This window comes from Neoarius graeffei, chromosome 18 (genome assembly GCF_027579695.1).
Source record: "Neoarius graeffei isolate fNeoGra1 chromosome 18, fNeoGra1.pri, whole genome shotgun sequence".
NCBI classification, from domain to species: domain Eukaryota; kingdom Metazoa; phylum Chordata; class Actinopteri; order Siluriformes; family Ariidae; genus Neoarius; species Neoarius graeffei.
This window is the reverse complement of record NC_083586.1, coordinates 66,711,947-66,737,759: the sequence shown is the minus strand read 5'-3', so window position 1 is coordinate 66,737,759 and position 25,813 is coordinate 66,711,947. Positions and strand designations below refer to the sequence as shown.

Here is a 25,813-nt window from a genome sequence, read left to right as displayed (position 1 = left end):
AGTGGGAAAGACTCCACCCCACAGTCCGGCACCCATTTATGAACACGCCTCAAGGATTCAGGTATCTTGGTATCTTTATTACTCCCAATTTAAACTCATTAATCTCTGCCAATTACAGCCCAGTTATTTCAAAAGTCAAGGAATTGCTCAGCAGATGGATCTCACTTCCCTTGTCTGAGATTGGACGTATAAATGCTTTCAAGATGAATGTCCTCCCCAGATTTATGTGTTCCAGTCAATCCCACTCCTTCCTCCTCCTAAATTCTTCCAAGATATGAAAACAACTCTTACAAAATTCATTTGGAAAAACAGGCGCCCGAGACTCTGATTTGCACTACTATACCTTCCATTTGACAGAGGAGGCCTAAAGGTACCAAACCTAGTATCGTACTACTGGGCACCCCAGCTTAGAGCTGCCCGTTTATAGTTCTCATCACATCCAGACTTACCTTGGGTAAAAATGGAAGCATCGTCCACAAGAGGGCTCGCGTTAGATTCATATTTATATTCTGACTCTCTTAAGAACTTGAAAAATACACTAAATTCATTTGTTAGAAACACCTTGATGATATGGCATGAAGCTCATAATGCTGTAGGTGACAATCCACCTTTGTCCTGCCTTGCACCTATCTGGGGAAATACAGAGTTCAAACCTGGCGTGAAAGACTTAGGATTCAAACAATGGTCACACAAAGGGATTAGAAGGATCATAGACCTCTATAATGGTGATACTCTGATGTCCTTTAACGAAATCAAAGTAATGAAGTTGATGAAATGTGTCTCTTTATAGGGTAGTTCAAGGTTTCTTTATTTGTACCGTACCATAGTACTGGTAAATTCGTTGCGCAGGCAGGAATTCAGCGATCCCAGTACAAAATGACAGCTACGTAAAATACATTGTGACAGACAAGACAACAACAGTACACACATCCTAACATATACAGTCCTTAAAAGTGTGGTCATTAAAAAGTGCTTCAACATCAATTGTTCAGTATGAACAAGATTGTTCACCTCTGGGCCTTACTGTTCAGCAATACAATTGCTGTTGGTACAAACCTTTCTGTACTGTTTTGTCCTTCCCTTAGGGACCCCAAAACGACGACCAGAGCGAAGGAGCTGGAACTCACCAAGCAAAGGGTGTGAGCCATCTTTAAGAATACAGGTAGCTTTATGTTGTAACTGTGTGTCATCAAGAGAAGACATGGTGAGTTGAGGCTTCCCAATTAGCCACCCAGCCCATTTAATGATTTGGTTCAGGGAGTTTTTGTCCTGAAGTGACAGATTACCAAACCAAGACAAAAGATAACAGTGACTCAATAAAAGCACGATAAAATAGGGTCAGCATAGTTTTGTCAATGTTAAAACGGAACAATTTCCGAAGATAAAACAGCCGCTGATGTCCCCTCTTGCATACTGCTTCGCAGTTCTTGTTAAAAGTCAGTTTGTCATCAATGACAATCCCAAGATACTTAGTTATAGTCCCAAGATAAAGGTTATTTATTACCTTATATGATTTGTCCCATTTTGTTTTAGTAATGTTCTTGGACTTGTCTGTGTTGTTTTGTGTTTTATTGTTTTTATGTATTAACATCAAGGACCATGATGGAAATAAGTGTTTTTCACTTTAACATATTATCCTTTGGAATTTATCATCAATCTAAAATAAAATCACTCACTCACTCAAAACATTTTTGAAATGTCTTTACTGTTACTTGTCACATTTTCTGAGAATGGCCCATTTAATGAATTTAAAAAGTTGAATAAAGGAACTTAAATATACAACTAAATTTAAGGTTCCTTTAAGGTTGAGATTAAATGCACTAATATTCACATCTTCAGCGAGTGTGTTGTGTATTTTTACAGTACAGGAGCAAATCTTAACTCACAGATTACTACTACTATTATTATTATTACGTGTTAAACTCATCATGACAAACCTGTATTCATCATGTGATCATTTTATTGGTCATTATCCATCGCTGCAGGTTCGACATCGTGTCCAGGATGAAGGTAATGAGAGACACAGCAGGAAAAAGAATCAGGGCTTTGATGAAATATGAAGTCTGATATCAGGCCTGTTCAGTGCAGACAATTTTATTCTACTCTTTATTTTATTACAGGTGTTTTATTGTAAACAGTTTGAAAGTGATTGTGTGGTGTGTGTTGGATTGAAGTCCATGGACTTTTCTGTATAATGGAATAAAAGACACAGACGGACTGATGGAGGGAGGGAGGGAGGGAGGGAGGGATGAGATTTATCCTGTACGCAGGATGATGTGAACACCGGAGTCAGTGAACACCGGACCGCTCATGTCTCCGATCTTCAGCGCAAATGAGGCGTCTTCAAACGGCTTCTGCATCTGACCTGTTCAACACACACACACACACACACACACACACACACACACACCTTAAAACAGGAAAGCATCAGTCACTGTACACAGGCTGGGCATGTTATTATTTACTAAAATGACACCAGTACTGCTGAAATTCACTGCTTTTTAATATGAAGCTCGTGTTAAGTGCTGGACACATGGTTTCGTGTATAAATTTACACCCCCTCAGTCTCTGAGTCGGGGTAACAACGTAACGGTTTCTCAGGCAGCAGTTCTGAGATTAGAGAAAACAGAAGCACAACTTTTTCAGTCTTTTGTTGCCCGTATTTGTTCCAACTTTTCTGAAACATGTTCCTGACATCAAATTCAAAATGAGCATATAGTTTTCAAACAACAAGCTTTCTCAGTTTCAGCATTTGCTATTTTGTCTTTGTACCATTTTCAATGAAACATGTGACCCCTCACCGAATCCAGGGACGCATATCGGCCGAAACGAATCCGAGATAATCGCAAAAGATGCATTTTTTTTTCAGAATTTGTGATTTTCGTTTTTTTCCATCATGTGCAAGTTGAGATCTTGAAGAATGCAATCAGTATTTCAGATAATAGATTGTTTTGTTGGAAAAGCATACATTTTTTGTTGCAAATTGTCTCGTTTTTGTCAGGACTGTAGCCTGCTGGGGGGTGTGGGTAAATTACCATATGGGCCATTCACATGATGATTTAAGTCTTTTGTTGTTGTTTTTCGCGAATCAGCTGTATGATACGAGTTGAGCGCATGGCTACTTAACTGCATACAGGCGTGTGATTTCACTATGGAATGAGTTACTAAACAGAGCGCAGAGGAGCTGAAACACCGCGAAGCAAACAGACACACGGTATTTACATCGGAGATCACCATTTCTAGCAAAAAAAAAAAAAAACCCCGCAACCTCGTTTTCCAGATTGAATGGAATACTTGAATGATCGGATGATACACGGACCGTTCTAGGATTACATTCCATCGGAGGCATTGGTGTGTGCAAGGCGCCGTTTCTCTTTCTGATGGGGTAAGTTTATTAATCTAAGGCTGTGTGGTTATTTTTGCATGTAACAGAGAGTGTTGTGGTTTGGTTAAGCCTAGGTCACAACCGGATGTATGATTTTTTGGCCGTGTGATTTTTGGCGTTTCCCAAATCGCTGCGGGTTTTTTTTTTGTTCATGGAGAAAGACGCGCGTTGGCCGTAAGTTTGTCTTGCAACCTGAAAAAAACGTAATCGCCTGTAGAGCTTGTTTGACATGACAAAGAACCTCTGCGGCCGGTCTGCGGCTCGAAAATCAGCGCAACACATGCGCGCTCTCGTGCTTTTCATGCGCGCTCTCATGCGTTTCATGCGTGTAGACCGGCCGTAGGAGCGCGTACTGTACGGCCGATTGTGACCGAGGCTTTACATGAAACTAGTGTTGTGTTAGTTGTGTCATCACCGTGCTATCTTTCTTTCTTACGGTGTGAGTAATTTTTCAACCACAAAACGTTAAAGTATACTTTAGGACTTATTTTTGTACTTCATAATTGTGTTGGGCATACTTTGCATGGAAGGAAAATTGACGTGGTGATCTTTGTTTACATGAAAGTAGCATCGTGCTAGCTCGTAGGGGGTAGCGCTTTCCTTAATGTCATGCAGATGAGCAGCATTATGTGCCCGCCCTACACCCAGAGTAGCTGAGATGGAAAACTTTGAGGGCGATTTTCTCCCTTTTCTGTTTTAAGAAGTATACACTTTCAAAAGGCCACACATTCTTCAAATATTGTCAGATCTCCACATGGAAGGCATCATTGGAAAGCTTAGAAACTGTACTTTCTGAATCTGTCAATAACTCAAAATGCCCCCGGGCCGACATGTGTCCCTGGATTCTGTTTTCTGACACATATGTGAAACAGGGTTTCCGTGATTTGTAAATCTTCTGTTTTTATGTGTTTCACACAGCGTTCTGGAAACAGTTATAGAAGCTCTCTTTTGCCGCTTTTCCACTACAAACGCGGCTGAGCCGTGCCGTGCCGAGTCGAGCTGAGCGGGGCTGTTGGAGTTGCATTTCGACTACAACCGCGCTGAACCGTGCTGGCTGGAAGTGGGTGGACACATTGGGTGGAGTTAGCGAAAGTGGGTGGACGTCATGTGATGTCGTTAAGCAGCGCAAACAGTGACATCAGTGACAGTGGCGGAACAGAGCCGGGCCGGGGGCGGGGCAAATGACCGGGCCCTTTATTAAAGCTTATCATAACATCATTTTAGGCTACAAAATGTCCGCAACTGCGGTGTTTACCAATTTCAACACTACCGGGTGCAACTATGTTAATTTAGTACATCAAGTCCTTCAAACGAACATGTAACTCAGAAACAAAAAACATTAGGATACTGTACATGGCTCATAATAAAACATCAATAGCCTATACTGCGCACATTATTTGAAGGGCATACGAATGAGCGCTCAGAGGTTGCAACGGTGACAGGAAGAGTCAGAAATAAAAGGAGGGCGGTGCAAACCTCACTGAATGCACTGTATTTACCAATTTCAACACTACGGGGTGCAACTATGTTATTTTGTACATTAAGTCCTTCAAACGAACATGTAACTCAGAAACAAAAAAACATTCGGCGACATACTGTACATGGCTCATAATAAAACATCAATAGCCTACTGCCCGCATTATTTGAAGGGCATACGGCGAGCCTTGCGCTCCGCGAACTCGTCCACGATGCTCTGTATGTCACTGATTCAGTGAGCTTTTAAGCGGTAGTCTCAAGACCCGAATAGTAAACAATAAACATGGAGGACATGGAGTCGTTAGTGTTTGCTGGTCTTGGTGCTGTGGCTTGTTGTCACCGACAACGCGGACAGATACTGGCAAGAGCGTATAGATGAGGCGAGGCGCATAAGGCTTCAGAAATTCTCGTAATTCATAATTATTCTCCTTCCGGGTTTGCGGTGTTTACAGATCCCAGCGCGCTCGTGTGTGGGCATGTGAGGACACTCCTCCTCACCAATCACTGCACAGGGGAGTGTCTGCTCACACCCCCAGCCTCAGTCGGCACGGTTTGGCTCGCTTCAGCCCCACTCCAAAACGGTGCGAGTTTTAGGGGCTAAGCAGGGCTGAAACGAGCTGAGTCGTGCTGGTTTTTGGTAGTCGAAACGCGAGCCGTGTCGGGCTGAAGTGAGCTGAAGCGAGCTGAAGTGAGCTGAAAAAGGGTAGTGGAAAAGGGCCATTTGCCTTTTGAATGTTTTATTTAACTGCATGAATGTCAGCAAACGCAAACCTTCCTTCTTTCTGCACATATTAAAACTGCATGGCTCTGTAGTAAAAGAGTCTGGGTGCTAAACTGACCTGCTGCAGTCCATACCTGTTTCCCATTTAAAACATTTGGTGCATTATGAAGCGCAAAATACGACAAAGGAGACCCCGAACTGTTGAGCAACTGAAATTGTATATCAGGCAAGAATGGGACAACATTTCTCTTTCAAAACTACAGCACTTGGTCCCCTCAGTTCCCAAACGTTTACAGAGTGTTGGATTTGGGGTTGGATTATTAGTTGTCAAAGCATTTCATGGTCCGGCATCTTCATACACCATTTCCAATCTCATTCACTTCCACTCCACACCAGTCAGTCCCTCAGGTTCACAATCCAGTCGTTCCCCATCAATCCCACGGACTCGTCTGCAAAGGAAACATGATTGTGCATTTTCTGCTGCTGGTCTTAAACTGTGGAATAGCTTCCCACTCAAGGTTCACCTGTCTGTCTACATTATCGCTTTTAACTCCGCCTTAAAACTAATTTTCACTCTCATAGCATCTGGGTGCGTTTGATGTTTTAGTGCGTCTTTTTCGTCGTTGTTGATTTCTTTCTGTTATTACTCGCATTTCATGTCTTATCAGAACTTACTGCTTTTAAATCATGTTTAAAATCTTTTTCCTGATACTGTTTAAGTCAGTTTTAAACCATTTATATTGTTCTTGATTCCACTCCAGAAGTGGAACCACACGTCCCTGTGACGCAGACTGCACCAACTGTGATTGGTCCACTTAAAAATATCCTTTTCCTTCTTACATCCAGCTGTTCCTTCCACTGACTCTCACGATACTGTGTTAATATAAAATACCTAAAGCGTGACGCTCCGTAACGGCTGTAGTTCGTTATAACAGTCTGTTTACTCTTGTGAACTTCAACACTAGTTACAGTGAAGTGCCTCGAGCTTCTCATCCTGCTGAAAACAGACGAGTTCAAACTTCAGAAACGCTTTCGGTGAGAATCCAGTTCACCACCAGAGGGTTCTTTACTCAAAGGACGTTTATTTCAAAGCAACGTTATTTATCGTTTATTATTCCTGCAGTGAAACACAGAATCTGTTACTTTTTCTGCTCTTCGTGTTAAATCAGTAAATTACCGTATTGGCTCGAATATAAGACGGTGTTTTTGTTGTAAAAAATAGCTCTTAAAAAGGGGGGTCGTCTTAAATTCGCGGACTAGACAAAATGCCGCCAAAAACAAAAGTGAAAGTGAGGACAGTGAGAGTGAGCAAAGTGAGGCTGAGGATCTCTGTGCTGAGTAGCTGTAATTTAGCAAACTACCCTTTCCATTGTTTCAGTTGTTTATTATTGTAAACCTTAATGTATTGTTTAATGCATTGTTTAAAGCATTTGCACTGTTCTGCAAATTTATTCCATATACCCGTAGGCTATGGGAAGTTAATGCATTGACATTCTGAAGTTTATGAACTTTCAATCTAAACCTGACAAATTTGTTGAATTAATGCAATTTAAATGTTTTAATTTGGCTTGTCTAGTAGCCTGCAGTTTAGCCTCTTTTTTTACTTCTATGAAAAGTGTTCACGGAAATGAGACTGAAATGACCTCTATTTAAATGTGAAAAACAAAAGCCTCTAATTTTAAACAGAATTTTGAAATAAATACGCTTTATATGAATGAACATTTGGTCTTCAAAAAACTTTTTCCCCAAAGATGAACTTGGAAAAGGGGGGGTCGTCTTACATTCAGGGTCGTCTTATATTCGGGCCAATACGGTATGGTATTTCGTGCAACAGCGCCTCCTAGAGGACACACACTTGACATGCAGGTATAAACACTTCACCCTGTGTGAGGGTCAGGGCATAAATCCTACACAGACGTCTAAGTCAGTGTTAACTCCTCAGCGATGGCACGTTCCTGGACTGGACTGGACAGGGACATGTAAAGTGGGCGGACCTAGAAGCTGTGCAGATCAGTGATTGGTCCCTGAAGCTCTTCCACTCTTTTACTGGGTCAGGTGATAAACTCTCACCACACCCTCAGGCAGAAAAGCCAGTAGGAGTATGTGTGTGTGTGTGTGTGTGTGTGTGTGTGTGTGTGTGTGGTGTTACCCTTGCCGAACAGGCCAAGGTCTCCTCCGTTGCGTGCGGAGCTGCAGTCACTGAACTGGGATGCCAACGTCTCGAAGTCTTCCTCACCAGACTTTATCTGTTCTATATACCCTACACACACACACACACACACACACACACACACACACACAGAGAGAGAGAGAGGAACTTTTACCACCAAACCTTTATAGCTGCATGGTTCCAGTTCCTGCTCAAAAATCAGCAGAACTAACAGTACTTTTGGGCGGGGCTAGCAGCACAACTCAGTGCTGACTGGCTAAACACACTGAATAAAAACACACTAGTCTGGCTCTGTGGCAATATTATACACTCATTAATATTCATGATGCTCTCACTGTGTATGAGCTGCACAGCTTCTTCTTTGGTGCGTGTGATGTTCTCCTGTCTCCATGATGACGGTCTGCGTGATTGGTTGTGTTTGACCAGCAGGTGAGAGCAGCGCACCTTGTCCACCGCTGCACCGCCAACCCCACTCGGCCGCTCCCACTGACTCGCATTCGTGCTGTGGTTAAAGTAGTACACCCTGCCTGGAAAAGGGGGCGGGGCAGAAAGAGAGAGAGAAAATTTTTGACTCAGGATTTAAACGTCCCACACAGACCCACCATCACGGTGCAAAAGAGAAAGGAAGGTTTTTTTCCTGGAAGTGCTCCCTCTTGTGGTGACAAAGTAGTGTATGCCATTAAATTTTATGAATCATGGTTCCAATAACATTATGAACTAACAGTCCTTTAAAGGTGCAGTCTGGGGTTTTTTTTGTTTGTTTGTTTTTTAAAGTGGCCCCAGACCTGTGTTAGCAATATAATTTCAGAAATACCTTTACATTCATGATAGATAGATAGATAGATAGATAGATAGATAGATAGATAGATAGATAGATAGATAGATAGATAGATAGATAGATAGATAGAACAACGGATCGCGTCTCAGTTCGGTTTACATTGCTAGGCCAGAAATTTGCTCCACCCCCAACCAAAGCAGAGCTGCTCAGGCCTGAACGTCTGTCAGAAGGCATAAGTGGATCTAAAACAGAGGTTGGCAAAGAAAGTAAAGATTTACCCATGCTTGAACTGCAACTGCAATTCACCTCACAGACAGATGGGGTAAATTATATACTGCCCCTTTAATTACAACAATAAACATACTGCACCCGCTGAATTATCAGTCACATGACACGATGGACTAAACACTTCCTGCTATCATGACGTGACATGTAACCAAGGCAACGACAGCCCATACGATATTACACACACTCCTCCAAGACCAGCGTCTGGGTACCTTTGGATGGCAGCTGAACCAAACGTCATGCATGTGAGATGTTCTCCACCTGCATCACAACACTCACTGCTGGTCCGGAGTTAGACTTCAACAGCTTCTCCTCAGCTCTGTTAGATTGTCCTTCACCTGGACGGTGTTCCTCAGTCTCATCGCGTTCCTGTGGGTTCTCCTGCTGCTGCTTAAAGGGTTAGAGACGTCCTCGGAGCAGACGTTAAGGCCGTGGCTGCTGCTGCTAACACTATTTTCGGTGTCAGTACAGGCTTGGGTGTTAGCGTTAACATTAGTATCACTGGTGTTGTGTTCAGTGCTGATCTTGTTCATCTAAGACTCCACACTCTGGTCTCCGGTTCCCTGTGGCCCTCCCACAACGGTGCTGCTGCTGTATTCGGACTGAACCGACCTGGAGCCAGACCCTCACCATCACTGCACTCAATCTTGCATCCAGGTTCTCACATAGATTAATCAGAAACATGAACCCTGTGCTTGAGAAGACAAGATCAGTTTCACTGCAGGGTTCTTGAAACACATTCACATGACAGACGTGATGTGGCAGCAGGTGACCCCAACCACCTCCCAACGCGGTTTCATTGATCAAAGGACAAAAAGTTCTTCAAGATGTACTGGACCCCATCACACGAGGACTGAGCGATTAAAAGCCCCACTGTTTGCCCTGTTGGCTGTAGACGGTGCTGTTATTATTTCTGGACAAATTAATGAGCCTTCTTTGTGGACAGAGGACATGGGGACCATGGGATGAAAAGCCCCAATGACTGAAGGTAACCGAGTCGTCTCCTCTAATTCGGGTTCCTTCCCTGGTTACAGCATGACGCCAAATCAACATACAGCATCAGCAACAAACCGAATAAAACCTCTGACCTTTAAAAGGAGTTACAGTGTGTTTACAAACAAAATACAAACATGAGGGCATAAGTTTTACCACTTCCGGGAGACAGACATAGAGGGACAGAGAGACAGACACAGCAACAGCAAGCGAGCGTGCCAGACAGACACACAGCGAGTGAGACAGCCAGAGACAGCAAGACAGACAGACAGAGACAGACAGAGAGACGACAGGCGAGATAGCCAGACAGAGAGATGGCAGGCAAGCGTGCCAGACAGACACAGCGAGCAAGACAGCCAGAGACGGTGGGCTAAACAGACAGAGAGATGGCGGGCGAGACGGCGAGCGAGACAGACAGCGAGACGGCGAGCGAGACAGACGGCGAGTGAGACAGACAGCAAGACGGCAAGCGAGACAGACAGACAGGGCCAGACAGGGCGGGCGAGACGGCCAGACAGGGCGGGCGAGACAGCCAGACAGGGCGGGCGAGACAGCCAGACAGGGCGGGCGAGACAGCCAGACAGGGCGGGCGAGACAGCCAGACAGGGCGGGCGAGACAGCCAGACAGCCAAACAGACAGGGCGGGTGAGCGAGCCAGCCAGCCAAACAGCCAGCCAGACAGGGCGAGCGAGCGAGCCAGCCAAACAGCCAGACAGGGCGAGCCAGACAGACAGACAGACAGACAGGGCGAGCGAGCCAGCCAGACAGGGCGAGCGGGCGAGCCAGCCAGCCAGACAGGGCGAGCCAGCCAGCCAGCCAGACAGACAGACAGGGCGAGCGAGACAGACAGGGCGAGCGAGACAGACAGACAGACAGGGCGAGCCAGCCAGCCAGCCAGCCAGACAGGGCGAGCCAGCCAGCCAGACAGACAGATAGGGCGAGTGAGACAGACAGACAGACAGACAGACAGGGCGAGCCAGACAGACAGCCAGGGCGAGCAAGCAAGCGAGCGAGCCAGCCAGTCAGACAGACAGACAGGGCGAACAAGCCAGCCAGCCAGACAGACAGACAGACAGGGCGAGCGAGCCAGCCAGACAGACAGACAGACAGGGCGAGCGAGCCAGACAGACAGACAGGGCCAGACAGGGCGGGCGAGACGGCCAGACAGGGCGGGCGAGACAGCCAGACAGGGCGGGCGAGACAGCCAGACAGCCAAACAGACAGGGCGGGTGAGCGAGCCAGCCAGCCAAACAGCCAGACAGACAGGGCGAGCGAGCCAGCCAAACAGCCAGACAGGGCGAGCCAGACAGACAGACAGACAGGGCGAGCGAGCGAGCCAGCCAGACAGGGCGAGCGAGCGAGCCAGCCAGGGCGAGCCAGCCAGCCAGGGCGAGCGAGACAGACAGGGCGAGCGAGACAGACAGGGCGAGCCAGCCAGCCAGACAGGGCGAGCCAGCCAGCCAGACAGGGCGAGCCAGCCAGCCAGACAGGGCGAGCCAGCCAGCCAGACAGGGCGAGCCAGCCAGCCAGCCAGCCAGACAGACAGATAGGGCGAGCGAGACAGACAGACAGACAGGGCGAGCCAGACAGACAGCCAGGGCGAGCAAGCAAGCGAGCGAGCGAGCCAGCCAGCCAGACAGACAGGGCGAGCCAGCCAGCCAGACAGACAGGGCGAGCCAGCCAGACAGACAGACAGGGCGAGCGAGCCAGACAGACAGACAGACAGGGCGAGCGAGCGAGCCAGACAGACAGACAGACAGGGCGAGCGAGCGAGCGAGCCAGACAGACAGACAGACAGGGCGAGCGAGCGAGCCAGACAGACAGACAGACAGGGCGAGCGAGCGAGCCAGACAGACAGGGCGAGCGAGCGAGCCAGCCAGGGCGAGCCAGCCAGCCAGGGCGAGCGAGACAGACAGGGCGAGCGAGACAGACAGGGCGAGCCAGCCAGCCAGACAGGGCGAGCCAGCCAGCCAGACAGGGCGAGCCAGCCAGCCAGCCAGCCAGACAGACAGATAGGGCGAGCGAGACAGACAGACAGACAGGGCGAGCCAGACAGACAGCCAGGGCGAGCAAGCAAGCGAGCGAGCGAGCCAGCCAGCCAGACAGACAGGGCGAGCCAGCCAGCCAGACAGACAGGGCGAGCCAGCCAGACAGACAGACAGGGCGAGCGAGACAGACAGACAGACAGACAGGGCGAGCGAGCGAGCGAGCCAGACAGACAGGGCGAGCGAGCGAGCCAGCCAGACAGACAGACAGGGCGAGCGAGCGAGCCAGCCAGACAGACAGACAGGGCGAGCGAGCGAGCCAGCCAGACAGACAGACAGGGCGAGCGAGCGAGCCAGCCAGACAGACAGACAGGGCGAGCGAGCGAGCCAGCCAGACAGACAGACAGGGCGAGCGAGCGAGCCAGCCAGACAGACAGACAGGGCGAGCGAGCGAGCCAGCCAGACAGACAGACAGGGCGAGCGAGCGAGCCAGCCAGACAGACAGACAGGGCGAGCGAGCGAGCGAGCCAGCCAGACAGACAGACAGGGCGAGCGAGCGAGCGAGCCAGCCAGACAGACAGACAGGGCGAGCGAGCGAGCCAGCCAGACAGACAGACAGGGCGAGCGAGCGAGCCAGCCAGACAGACAGACAGGGCGAGCGAGCGAGCCAGACAGACAGACAGACAGGGCGAGCGAGCGAGCCAGCCAGACAGACAGACAGGGCGAGCGAGCGAGCCAGCCAGACAGACAGACAGGGCGAGCGAGCGAGCCAGCCAGACAGACAGACAGGGCGAGCGAGCGAGCCAGCCAGACAGACAGACAGGGCGAGCGAGCGAGCGAGCCAGCCAGACAGACAGACAGGGCGAGCGAGCGAGCGAGCCAGCCAGACAGACAGACAGGGCGAGCGAGCGAGCCAGCCAGACAGACAGACAGGGCGAGCGAGCGAGCCAGCCAGACAGACAGACAGGGCGAGCGAGCGAGCCAGACAGACAGACAGACAGGGCGAGCGAGCCAGCCAGACAGACAGGGCGAGCGAGCGAGCCAGACAGACAGACAGGGCGAGCGAGCGAGCCAGACAGACAGACAGGGCGAGCGAGCGAGCCAGACAGACAGACAGGGCGAGCGAGCGAGCCAGACAGACAGGGCGAGCGAGCGAGCCAGCCAGACAGACAGACAGGGCGAGCGAGCGAGCCAGCCAGCCAGACAGACAGACAGGGCGAGCGAGCGAGCCAGCCAGACAGACAGACAGGGCGAGCGAGCCAGCCAGACAGCCAGACAGGGCGAGCCAGCCAGCCAGACAGCCAGACAGGGCGAGCGAGCCAGCCAGACAGCCAGACAGGGCGAGCGAGCGAGCCAGACAGACAGGGCGAGCGAGCGAGCCAGCCAGCCAGACAGACAGACAGGGCGAGCGAGCGAGCCAGCCAGCCAGACAGACAGACAGGGCGAGCGAGCGAGCCAGCCAGACAGCCAGACAGGGCGAGCGAGCGAGCCAGCCAGACAGCCAGACAGGGCGAGCGAGCCAGCCAGACAGCCAGACAGGGCGAGCGAAAGGCCAGACAGACAGACAGACAGGGCGAGCGAGCCAGACAGACAGACAGGGCGAGCGAGCGAGCCAGCCAGACAGACAGACAGGGCGAGCGAGCGAGCCAGCCAGACAGACAGACAGGGCGAGCGAGCGAGCCAGCCAGACAGACAGACAGGGCGAGCGAGCGAGCCAGCCAGACAGACAGACAGGGCGAGCGAGCGAGCCAGCCAGACAGACAGACAGGGCGAGCGAGCGAGCCAGCCAGACAGACAGACAGGGCGAGCGAGCGAGCCAGCCAGACAGACAGACAGGGCGAGCGAGCGAGCCAGCCAGACAGACAGACAGGGCGAGCGAGCGAGCCAGCCAGACAGACAGACAGGGCGAGCGAGCGAGCGAGCCAGCCAGACAGACAGACAGGGCGAGCGAGCGAGCGAGCCAGCCAGACAGACAGACAGGGCGAGCGAGCGAGCGAGCCAGCCAGACAGACAGACAGGGCGAGCGAGCGAGCCAGCCAGACAGACAGACAGGGCGAGCGAGCGAGCCAGCCAGACAGACAGACAGGGCGAGCGAGCCAGCCAGACAGACAGGGCGAGCGAGCGAGCCAGACAGACAGACAGGGCGAGCGAGCGAGCCAGACAGACAGACAGGGCGAGCGAGCGAGCCAGACAGACAGACAGGGCGAGCGAGCGAGCCAGACAGACAGGGCGAGCGAGCGAGCCAGCCAGACAGACAGACAGGGCGAGCGAGCGAGCCAGCCAGCCAGACAGACAGACAGGGCGAGCGAGCGAGCCAGCCAGACAGACAGACAGGGCGAGCGAGCCAGCCAGACAGCCAGACAGGGCGAGCCAGCCAGCCAGACAGCCAGACAGGGCGAGCGAGCCAGCCAGACAGCCAGACAGGGCGAGCGAGCGAGCCAGACAGACAGGGCGAGCGAGCGAGCCAGCCAGCCAGACAGACAGACAGGGCGAGCGAGCGAGCCAGCCAGCCAGACAGACAGACAGGGCGAGCGAGCGAGCCAGCCAGACAGCCAGACAGGGCGAGCGAGCGAGCCAGCCAGACAGCCAGACAGGGCGAGCGAGCCAGCCAGACAGCCAGACAGGGCGAGCGAAAGGCCAGACAGACAGACAGACAGGGCGAGCGAGCCAGACAGACAGACAGGGCGAGCGAGCCAGACAGACAGGGCGAGCGAGCCAGACAGACAGACAGGGCGAGCGAGCCAGACAGACAGACAGGGCGAGCGAGCCAGACAGACAGACAGGGCGAGCGAGCCAGACAGACAGACAGGGCGAGCGAGACAGACAGACAGACAGGGCGAGCGAGCCAGACAGACAGGGCGAGACAGACAGGGCGAGCGAGCCAGACAGACGGTGAGACAGGGCGAGCGAGCCAGACAGACAAACAGACAGGGCGAGCCAGACAGACGGTGAGACAGGGCGAGCGAGACAGACGGTGAGACAGGGCGAGCGAGACAGACAGACGGTGAGACAGGGCAAGCGAGACAGACAGACGGTGAGACAGGGCAAGCGAGACAGACAGACGGTGAGACAGGGCAAGCGAGACAGACAGACGGTGAGACAGGGCAAGCGAGACAGACAGACGGTGAGACAGGGCAAGCGAGACAGACAGACGGTGAGACAGGGCAAGCGAGACAGACAGACGGTGAGACAGGGCAAGCGAGACAGACAGACGGTGAGACAGGGCAAGCGAGACAGACAGACGGTGAGACAGGGCAAGCGAGACAGACAGACGGTGAGACAGGGCAAGCGAGACAGACAGACGGTGAGACAGGGCAAGCGAGACAGACAGACGGTGAGACAGGGCAAGCGAGACAGACAGACGGTGAGACAGGGCAAGCGAGACAGACAGACGGTGAGACAGGGCAAGCGAGACAGACAGACGGTGAGACAGGGCAAGCGAGACAGACAGACAGATGGTGAGACAGGGTGAGCCAGACAGACAGACAGACACAGCGAGCAAGACAGAGACAGACAGGGCGAGCGAGCCAGACAGACAGGGCGAGCAAGTCAGACAAACAGACAGGGCGAGCGAGCCAGCCAGCCAGACAGACAGACAGGGCAAGCGAGCTAGACAGGCAGGGCGAGCGAGCTAGACAGGCACGGCGAGCAAGCCAGACAGACAGACAGGGCGAGCCAGACAGACAGACAGGGCGAGCGAGCGAGCGAGCCAGACAGACAGGGCGAGCGAGCGAGCCAGACAGACAGGGCGAGCGAGCCAGCCAGCCAGCCAGGGCGAGCGAGCCAGACAGACAGACAGGGCGAGCGAGCCAGACAGACAGGGCGAGCGAGCCAGCCAGCCAGCGAGCCAGACAGACAGGGCGAGCGAGCCAGCCAGCCAGCCAGACAGACAGACAGGGCGAGTGAGCCAGCCAGACAGACAGACAGGGCGAGCGAGCCAGACAGACAGGGCGAGCGAGCCAGACAGACAGGGCGAGTGAGCCAGCCAGACAGACAGACAGGGCGAGTGAGCCAGCCAGACAGACAGACAGGGCGAGTGAGCCAGCCAGACAGACAGACAGGGCGAGTGAGCCAGCCAGACAGACAGACAGGGCGAGTGAGCCAGCCAGACAGACAGACAGGGCGAGTGAGCCAGCCAGACAGACAGACAGGGCGAGTGAGCCAGCCAGACAGACAGACAGGGCGAGTGAGCCAGCCAGACAGACAGACAGGGCGAGTGAGCCAGCCAGACAGACAGACAGGGCGAGCGAGCCAGCCAGACAGACAGACAGGGCGAGTGAGCCAGCCAGACAGACAGACAGGGCGAGTGAGCCAGCCAGACAGACAGACAGGGCGAGTGAGCCAGCCAGACAGACAGACAGGGCGAGCGAGCCAGCCAGACAGACAGACAGGGCGAGCGAGCCAGCCAGACAGACAGACAGGGCGAGCGAGCCAGCCAGACAGACAGACAGGGCGAGTGAGCCAGCCAGACAGACAGACAGGGCGAGTGAGCCAGCCAGACAGACAGACAGGGCGAGTGAGCCAGCCAGACAGACAGACAGGGCGAGTGAGCCAGCCAGACAGACAGACAGGGCGAGTGAGCCAGCCAGACAGACAGACAGGGCGAGTGAGCCAGCCAGACAGACAGACAGGGCGAGCGAGCCAGCCAGACAGACAGACAGGGCGAGCGAGCCAGCCAGACAGACAGACAGGGCGAGCGAGCCAGACAGACAGACAGACAGGGCGAGCGAGCCAGACAGACAGACAGACAGGGCGAGCGAGCCAGACAGACAGGGCGAGCGAGCCAGCCAGCCAGACAGGGCGAGCGAGCCAGCCAGCCAGACAGACAGGGCGAGCGAGCCAGCCAGCCAGACAGACAGGGCGAGCGAGCCAGCCAGCCAGACAGACAGGGCGAGCGAGCCAGCCAGACAGACAGGGCGAGCGAGTCAGCCAGACAGACAGGGCGAGTGAGCCAGCCAGATAGACAGGGCGAGTGAGCCAGCCAGACAGACAGGGCGAGTGAGCCAGCCAGACAGACAGGGCGAGTGAGCCAGCCAGACAGACAGGGCGAGTGAGCCAGCCAGACAGACAGGGCGAGTGAGCCAGACAGACAGACAGGGCGAGTGAGCCAGACAGACAGACAGGGCGAGTGAGCCAGCCAGACAGACAGGGCGAGCGAGCCAGCCAGACAAACAGACAGGGCAAACCAGACAGAGCAACAGGGCGAGCCAGACAGACGGTGAGACAGGGCGAGCGAGACAGACAGACAGACGGTGAGACAGGGCGAGCCAGACAGACAGACACAGCGAGCAAGACAGATGGACGGTGAGATAGCGAGCAAGACAGACAGAGCCAGACAGACAGGGCGAGCGAGCCAGACAGACAGACAGACAGGGCGAGCGAGCCAGCCAGACAGACAGACAGGGCGAGTGAGCCAGCCAGACAGACAGACAGGGCGAGTGAGCCAGCCAGACAGACAGACAGGGCGAGTGAGCCAGCCAGACAGACAGACAGGGCGAGTGAGCCAGCCAGACAGACAGACAGGGCGAGTGAGCCAGCCAGACAGACAGACAGGGCGAGTGAGCCAGCCAGACAGACAGACAGGGCGAGTGAGCCAGCCAGACAGACAGACAGGGCGAGTGAGCCAGCCAGACAGACAGACAGGGCGAGTGAGCCAGCCAGACAGACAGACAGGGCGAGTGAGCCAGCCAGACAGACAGACAGGGCGAGTGAGCCAGCCAGACAGACAGACAGGGCGAGCGAGCCAGCCAGACAGACAGACAGGGCGAGCGAGCCAGCCAGACAGACAGACAGGGCGAGCGAGCCAGCCAGACAGACAGACAGGGCGAGCGAGCCAGCCAGACAGACAGACAGGGCGAGCGAGCCAGCCAGACAGACAGACAGGGCGAGCGAGCCAGCCAGACAGACAGACAGGGCGAGCGAGCCAGCCAGACAGACAGACAGGGCGAGCGAGCCAGCCAGACAGACAGACAGGGCGAGCGAGCCAGCCAGACAGACAGACAGGGCGAGCGAGCCAGCCAGACAGACAGACAGGGCGAGCGAGCCAGCCAGACAGACAGACAGGGCGAGCGAGCCAGCCAGACAGACAGACAGGGCGAGCGAGCCAGCCAGACAGACAGACAGGGCGAGCGAGCCAGCCAGACAGACAGACAGGGCGAGCGAGCCAGCCAGACAGACAGACAGGGCGAGCGAGCCAGCCAGACAGACAGACAGGGCGAGCGAGCCAGCCAGACAGACAGACAGGGCGAGCGAGCCAGCCAGACAGACAGACAGGGCGAGCGAGCCAGCCAGACAGACAGACAGGGCGAGCGAGCCAGACAGACAGACAGACAGGGCGAGCGAGCCAGACAGACAGACAGACAGGGCGAGCGAGCCAGCCAGACAGGGCGAGCGAGCCAGCCAGCCAGACAGGGCGAGCGAGCCAGCCAGCCAGACAGACAGGGCGAGCGAGCCAGCCAGCCAGACAGACAGGGCGAGCGAGCCAGCCAGACAGACAGGGCGAGCGAGTCAGCCAGACAGACAGGGCGAGCGAGCCAGCCAGACAGACAGGGCGAGTGAGCCAGCCAGACAGACAGGGCGAGTGAGCCAGCCAGACAGACAGGGCGAGTGAGCCAGCCAGACAGACAGGGCGAGTGAGCCAGCCAGACAGACAGGGCGAGTGAGCCAGCCAGACAGACAGGGCGAGTGAGCCAGCCAGACAGACAGGGCGAGTGAGCCAGCCAGACAGACAGGGCGAGTGAGCCAGACAGACAGACAGGGCGAGTGAGCCAGACAGACAGACAGGGCGAGTGAGCCAGCCAGACAGACAGGGCGAGCGAGCCAGCCAGACAAACAGACAGGGCAAACCAGACAGAGCAACAGGGCGAGCCAGACAGACGGTGAGACAGGGCGAGCGAGACAGACAGACAGACGGTGAGACAGGGCGAGCCAGACAGACAGACACAGCGAGCAAGACAGATGGACGGTGAGATAGCGAGCAAGACAGACAGAGCCAGACAGACAGGGCGAGCGAGCCAGACAGACAGACAGGGCGAGCGAGCCAGACAGACAGACAGACAGGGCGAGCGAGCCAGCCAGACAGACAGACAGGGCGAGCGAGCCAGCCAGACAGACAGACAGGGCGAGCGAGCCAGCCAGACAGACAGACAGGGCGAGTGAGCCAGCCAGACAGACAGACAGGGCGAGTGAGCCAGCCAGACAGACAGACAGGGCGAGTGAGCCAGCCAGACAGACAGACAGGGCGAGTGAGCCAGCCAGACAGACAGACAGGGCGAGTGAGCCAGCCAGACAGACAGACAGGGCGAGTGAGCCAGCCAGACAGACAGACAGGGCGAGTGAGCCAGCCAGACAGACAGACAGGGCGAGTGAGCCAGCCAGACAGACAGACAGGGCGAGTGAGCCAGCCAGACAGACAGACAGGGCGAGTGAGCCAGCCAGACAGACAGACAGGGCGAGTGAGCCAGCCAGACAGACAGACAGGGCGAGTGAGCCAGCCAGACAGACAGACAGGGCGAGTGAGCCAGCCAGACAGACAGACAGGGCGAGTGAGCCAGCCAGACAGACAGACAGGGCGAGTGAGCCAGCCAGACAGACAGACAGGGCGAGTGAGCCAGCCAGACAGACAGACAGGGCGAGCGAGCCAGCCAGACAGACAGACAGGGCGAGCGAGCCAGCCAGACAGACAGACAGGGCGAGCGAGCCAGCCAGACAGACAGACAGGGCGAGCGAGCCAGACAGACAGACAGACAGGGCGAGCGAGCCAGACAGACAGGGCGAGCGAGCCAGCCAGCCAGACAGGGCGAGCGAGCCAGCCAGCCAGACAGACAGGGCGAGCGAGCCAGCCAGCCAGACAGACAGGGCGAGCGAGCCAGCCAGACAGACAGACAGGGCGAGCGAGCCAGCCAGACAGACAGGGCGAGCGAGTCAGCCAGACAGACAGGGCGAGCGAGCCAGCCAGACAGACAGGGCGAGCGAGCCAGCCAGACAGACAGGGCGAGCGAGCCAGCCAGACAGACAGGGCGAGTGAGCCAGCCAGACAGACAGGGCGAGTGAGCCAGACAGACAGACAGGGCGAGTGAGCCAGACAGACAGACAGGGCGAGTGAGCCAGACAGACAGACAGGGCGAGTGAGCCAGACAGACAGACAGGGCGAGTGAGCCAGACAGACAGACAGGGCGAGTGAGCCAGCCAGACAGACAGGGCGAGCGAGCCAGCCAGACAAACAGACAGGGCAAACCAGACAGAGCAACAGGGCGAGCCAGACAGACGGTGAGACAGGGCGAGCGAGACAGACAGACAGACGGTGAGACAGGGCGAGCCAGACAGACAGACACAGCGAGCAAGACAGATGGACGGTGAGATAGCGAGCAAGACAGACAGACAGACAGGGCGAGCGAGCCAGACAGACAGACAGGGCGAGCGAGCCAGACAGACAGACAGGGCGAGCGAGCCAGACAGACAGACAGGGCGAGCGAGCCAGACAGACAGACAGGGCGAGCGAGCCAGACAGACAGACAGGGCGAGCGAGCCAGACAGACAGACAGGGCGAGCGAGCCAGACAGACAGACAGGGCGAGCGAGCCAGACAGACAGACAGGGCGAGCGAGCCAGACAGACAGACAGGGCGAGCGAGCCAGACAGACAGACAGGGCGAGCGAGCCAGACAGACAGACAGGGCGAGCGAGACAGACAGACAGGGCGAGCGAGACAGACAGACAGACAGGGCGAGCGAGACAGACAGACAGACAGGGCGAGCGAGACAGACAGACAGACAGGGCGAGCGAGACAGACAGACAGGGCGAGCGAGACAGACAGACGGTGAGACAGGGCGAGCGAGACAGACAGACGGTGAGACAGGGCGAGCGAGACAGACAGACGGTGAGACAGGGCGAGCGAGACAGACAGACGGTGAGACAGGGCGAGCGAGACAGACAGACGGTGAGACAGGGCGAGCGAGACAGACAGACGGTGAGACAGGGCGAGCGAGACAGACAGACGGTGAGACAGGGCGAGCGAGACAGACAGACGGTGAGACAGGGCGAGCGAGACAGACAGACGGTGAGACAGGGCGAGCGAGACAGACAGACGGTGAGACAGGGCGAGCGAGACAGACAGACGGTGAGACAGGGCGGGCGAGCCAGACAGACAGACACGGCGAGCGAGACAGACGGACGGTGAGACAGCGAGCAAGACAGACAGAGACAGACAGAGAGAGCGAGACAGACAGACAGACAGACAGACAGTGAGTGAGACAGACGGCGATCGAGACAGACAGACAGTAACAGAGTGAGAGACAGGAGCATAAAAAGTGCAGGAGGAAAAAGGATGAAATAAAGATAAAGACAGGAAGGGAAAAAAGAAACTCAAGCAGGAGAGAGAGAGAGAGAGAGAGGTTTCTGACAGACACAGTAAATGTTATTATCTCGTTATTACACTGCTCCCCTTTAGCTGGGGTTAGCATGCTAACTGTAGCTCCAGGTCCCAGAATCAGCGCCGATTATTCGCCCTGATTTTCATTAAAATCTGCAGCTCAGACCCCAGATTCCTCAATAAACAAATAAAAGTGAAGAGAATTACTGAAAACTTTATGAGTTAGCTGTGATGCTAACGCCTGAAGGAAAACCACCGCAGTGGCTAGTTTAGCACAGCGAGCTAACTGTTAGCTTTGCGGATTTTCCCCCTCGCGCTTTATAAACTCCACAAACACGGCAGTAATTTAATTCCTTCATGTTGCTCTCACCTGAACTCCGGCTCATGCGCTTCTCCCACCCGGGCGGTAATTTATCATCATCGGACATGTTTTTGTTCTTTTATTTTTTCTAAAACAGTGGACTGATGCTAACTGCAGCTGCACACAGTCACTCCCCTCACAGACAGCGTTTTTATCCCACTGCACTTCCGCCTCAATCCGCCAGAGAGCAGTAAAACGAAACGCCAACCATAATATATACATGTACGCGCAGGCGCCATCTGCTAGGTTACGACAACGCGTCCGCCATATTGGAAAGGTCAGCTGTAGTCGGAAAGTCAACTAAAGTGAATGAAGCTGTGCTTATTTACGTTAATAAATTCGGCTAAAACACACTTCATATTTAACCGATTTTCAAAAAAAACTTGCTTTGTTACAGGCTTCATATATTTATACACGTCACCTGAGATGTAAATGTAAACAAATATGCACTGTTGAGATATATATATATATATGTATATATATATATATATATATATTTTTTTTTTGATTGTCAGTAAAGTCCAGTCCAGCACGTGGCGCTAATTCACCTGTTACTGATTCTTCACCGCCTCAAAAACCATCACAGAGACATAAAGAGGTTACAAAAGCATCGAACTATTCATTATATGTATGATAAATGAGGATTTTAAAACAATATTAGAGAACTCTTAAAATTATACTGCTTTCCATTAACATTGATTCGTGACTAAATAAACACATTACATTTTCAAACTTTATAAATGTGTATAAACACTTGCCATATTGTCTTACGTCATATTATTATATATTATACGTGTACACGTTTTCTTTATTTTATTTTATTTTATTTTACACACGCTGATTATTTTTTCACTCACTTCTTACCCCTTATTACGACATTTGAAAACGTTTGACGACAGCAGCAATAGTCCCGCCCACGACTGCGGATATCTGTCATTCTATTGGCTCGTTCTGAACGTCAATCTGCATTTCTTGCTATTTGATTGGTTTAGAGATTTCATTCGTTTTCTTTACAAGACGGACTCCTTTACGGCAAAGCGTTTCGAAACGTGAGTATGTTTATTTTAAAATTATTATTATTTTTTGGTGAAAGTTTCTGCTTTAATATAAACACGCCTTAATGTATATGTTTAAACACGTTGATTTAATGAGTGATGAGTTCAGGCGTGGCGTGTGACGCCGTTTAACATAACAGGAAGTGCAGCTGAAAGCTAATATAATAATAATAATAATCGTGTAATGCAGTTTAATTTGGATCTCACACACTTCAGGAGAGAACTGTGGTGATTACTACATCACTAAACACACTGTTTATGTGCCTGAGAGAGAGAGATAAGGAAAAAGATGCAGATCTGCAGTGTTTTCATTGTGATTGTGTTTATATTAAAGTGCAATTAACTTCATTAATCACATCTGGGTCTTCAGTGGTCATGTGATTTAGGATGCACTGTGTGATATTTACAAGTTACTTCCTGTTGTCAGTTCTATTATAGAAGCTATAAACAGCATTGACAGTGGAGACTCCTTCCTCCACACTTCCTTTACTAGGTCTGTCTGTCTGTGTGTGTGTGTAAGAGACAGGACAGGACAGCAGTGTAGAGATGATTGAGGTTGTGTGTAACGATCGACTGGGCAAAAAGGTCCGAGTCAAATGCAAGTATCCTTTCAAATCAGTTAATAAAAGCTTGCTTTTGTAACGTGATCTAAATATTGTTTAATTACGTCCACCATTTTAGATTTTTACTGATTAAATCCTAATTGCACATCAGTTCCTCATCTAAAGATGAAGTGTGTGTGTGTAGCACTGTGTATGTGAGCCTTAACAGTGTGTGCGCGCGCAGTCCTGATGACACAATTGGAGATCTGAAGAAACTCATCGCTGCTCAGACGGGAACCAGGTGGGACAAAATCGTCCTAAAGAAATGGTGAGACACACGCACAGACCACTCCTCGTTAGTACAGTTATTTCATCAGCCAATCATGTTGCAGCAGTAAAACACATAAAATCAGCTTCCGGAGGCGCTCTGCCATACCCTCCTCAATCACCGTGTCTAACTCCCCAGTGAAGTATTTCCGCTTCCTGGACAGTATAATCACTCAGGACTTTAAGTGGGAGACGAATATCTGCTCTCTCTCTCACCAAGAGGATGTTCTTCCTGCAGTAGCTGAAGAAGTTTGATCTGCCAGAGACAGTGGTGTAAAAGTGCTCCATCACTATCATTGAATCCATCACCATCTGGTATGCTGCTGCCAGGGATGAGGGCAGACTGCAGCGCATCATTTGCTCTGCTGAGAGGACGATCGGCTACAGCCTTCTGTCTCTTCAGGACCTGTACGAGTCCAGGACCCTGAGGAGAGCAGAAAGGATTGTGGCCGACCCCTCTCACCCTGCGCACGTACTTTTTTTTTTTTTTTTTTTTTTTTTTAATCACTCGCCTCTGGTAGGAGGTTGCGGTCCATTAAAACCAAAACCTCACACCATGAGGCCAGCTTTTTCCCCATTGTAGCTGCCTCATCAATAAGGTCAGAGACACACGCACACACCCCACTGACTCTAAACTCTCACTTCCAATCTGTGACATTAATGCACTTCGTCTCTGAACTGCGATTTTGCACATTTCATGGTCATCTTCATTCTGTGAACTTTTATTGCAAATTCTGGCTCATGCCGTACAGCTCAGCTATTTATTTAACCCATTACACACATTCTCGTCCTCTCACACACTTATCATGTCTCTTCTCCATCTTCACCCCGTGATCGTTTTTTTTTTTTGCAGATTCCGGGACATACTATACAGCTTTGACTTTAAAACAACCCATACACATTCCCCTTAAATATGTCCACTTTTCAAATTCGTATATTTCAGATTCTTCTACTTTTTTATTCTATTTATATAATGACTTTTTGTCTTTGCTAAATTCTTCTATCTTAACTGTCCAAGTACCAGCCACCAAAGCAAAGTCTTTGAATGTGAGATCAGACTTGGTACTAAAACCGATTCTCATTCAGATTCTAACGTAATGCAGGTGAAGAGCTTCAGTCACTGTTCACATCAAATATCAGTAAAGGGACAAATGTGATCTCGGTGATTTCAGTCGTGTTTGCTGGCGTCAGACGCAGCAGTGTCTGGAGTTTGGTGTAAGAAAAAACCAAACCCATCCAGTGAGGAGCAGTTCTGCAGAAACTTCTCGTTGATGAGAGCAGAGAGGAGAAAGGCGAGTGAGAAATTCCCATCAGTTACCAAAATGTAAAAGAACTGATGGAAATCTGAATTCCGTCCATCATTTTGACGGATACAAAAAAAGGCATTCGTCTTCTGTCGTAGATAGATTTACTGTATTGATCCCAGTGTTGTAGTCGAGTCACTAAACCTCGAGTCCAGTCTCGAGTCTCCAGTGTTCAAGTCCAAGTTATTAAAGAAAATTCCGAGTCGAGTCCGAGTCCAACGCTCCACCCGCACCATGTGACGGTGTCTGTTTCAGCCCCATTAACATTAGTTTGTTCCTGAACATGGCGTATGAACAGGTGAATGTGCTTCTCTTTATCAGGGAGTGCAAAGTATTCTGTCAGAGATGGTTGGGAGACGGATGGAAGTGCAGAAGCTGTGTTTATTAATACAAGTGAAGACGGTAAACAATCCAGAACGGCAGGAAAAATCGTAAAACGGTGAAACAGGCGATCGGTCGAGCGAGGCACAAACAGGCTATCGTAGACTCGGCAGAATCAAAGACGAGAAACAGGAAATCAGGGATCAGGAAACCAAACAAGGAAATAAGGCTCAGTAATGTGTCAGCAACACAACTCAATACTTCGCAAAGTGTTTTTTCACAGTTTTTATATCGGTGTGCTGATTGTGCCTTAATCCTGTGCAGGTGCAAATTGTTTATGGCGCGCGCGAGAGAGAGTCCGCTCAGCGCTGTCCGGGGCGCCTGTGAGTCTATCTGATGCACGCGCCAAGACACGCAGGTGTGACACGCTTACACGAAATTAGTACAAAAAATTAATGTAGATATAAATATCTTATGCCAAATTATTATGGCATGTTACAAAAAAGAAAGAAAAATCTGAGTCCTCATCTCCAATTTACGAGTCCAAATGCAGTTAATGCACGAGTCCGAGTCATCAGTGATCAAGTCCAAGTCAAGTCACCAGTTCTTAAAATTAGAGCGTGAGTCGGACTCGAGTAGTACAAGTCTGGTTGATCCCAGGCTGGAAAACTGTTATGTAACAGCAGTAAAAAAAAAAAAATAGACAGTGTACAACATAGAATTAAAAAAATTCCAAGAACAA

General features: G+C 52.1%; 2 protein-coding genes across 2 annotated transcripts; one reads left to right on the top strand and one right to left on the bottom strand.

Annotated features, from left to right (window-relative positions):
- Window positions 1-1,940: 1,940 nt before the first annotated feature.
- On the bottom strand, window positions 1,941-21,696 carry LOC132866498 (peptidyl-prolyl cis-trans isomerase NIMA-interacting 1-like). The gene is made up of 4 exons (XM_060899305.1): window positions 21,532-21,696; window positions 8,088-8,279; window positions 7,732-7,842; window positions 1,941-2,365 (listed from the first exon to the last, which is right to left on the bottom strand). The coding sequence occupies exons 1-4, from the start codon at window positions 21,587-21,589 to the stop codon at window positions 2,256-2,258; spliced, it is 471 nt and encodes a 156-aa protein (XP_060755288.1). The 5' UTR covers window positions 21,590-21,696; the 3' UTR covers window positions 1,941-2,255.
- A 791-nt stretch (window positions 21,697-22,487) lies between these two features.
- ubl5 (ubiquitin like 5) lies at window positions 22,488-23,451 on the top strand. Its single transcript, XM_060899615.1, has 3 exons — window positions 22,488-22,571; window positions 23,098-23,179; window positions 23,364-23,451. Exons 2-3 carry the CDS (start codon window positions 23,124-23,126, stop codon window positions 23,449-23,451), a joined length of 144 nt encoding a protein of 47 aa, XP_060755598.1. The 5' UTR covers window positions 22,488-22,571; window positions 23,098-23,123.
- The last annotated feature ends 2,362 nt before the right edge of the window (window positions 23,452-25,813 follow it).

What these genes read in the sequence shown, in the direction of transcription:
- LOC132866498 (XM_060899305.1), bottom strand. Translation starts at nt 21,589, where the DNA reads ATGTCCGATGATGATAAATTACCGCCCGGGTGGGAGAAGCGCATGAGC. An exon ending in AGCTGTGCAGCTCATACACA is followed by an intron (nt 7,843 to 8,087) that starts GTGAGAGCATCA and finishes GTGTGTGTGTAG; the next exon opens with GGTATATAGAACAGATAAAG. An exon ending in CCTTGGCCTGTTCGGCAAGG is followed by an intron (nt 2,366 to 7,731) that starts GTAACACCACAC and finishes TGTGTTGAACAG; the next exon opens with GTCAGATGCAGAAGCCGTTT.
- ubl5 (XM_060899615.1), top strand. Translation starts at nt 23,124, where the DNA reads ATGATTGAGGTTGTGTGTAACGATCGACTGGGCAAAAAGGTCCGAGTC. An exon ending in AAGGTCCGAGTCAAATGCAA is followed by an intron (nt 23,180 to 23,363) that starts GTATCCTTTCAA and finishes GTGCGCGCGCAG; the next exon opens with TCCTGATGACACAATTGGAG.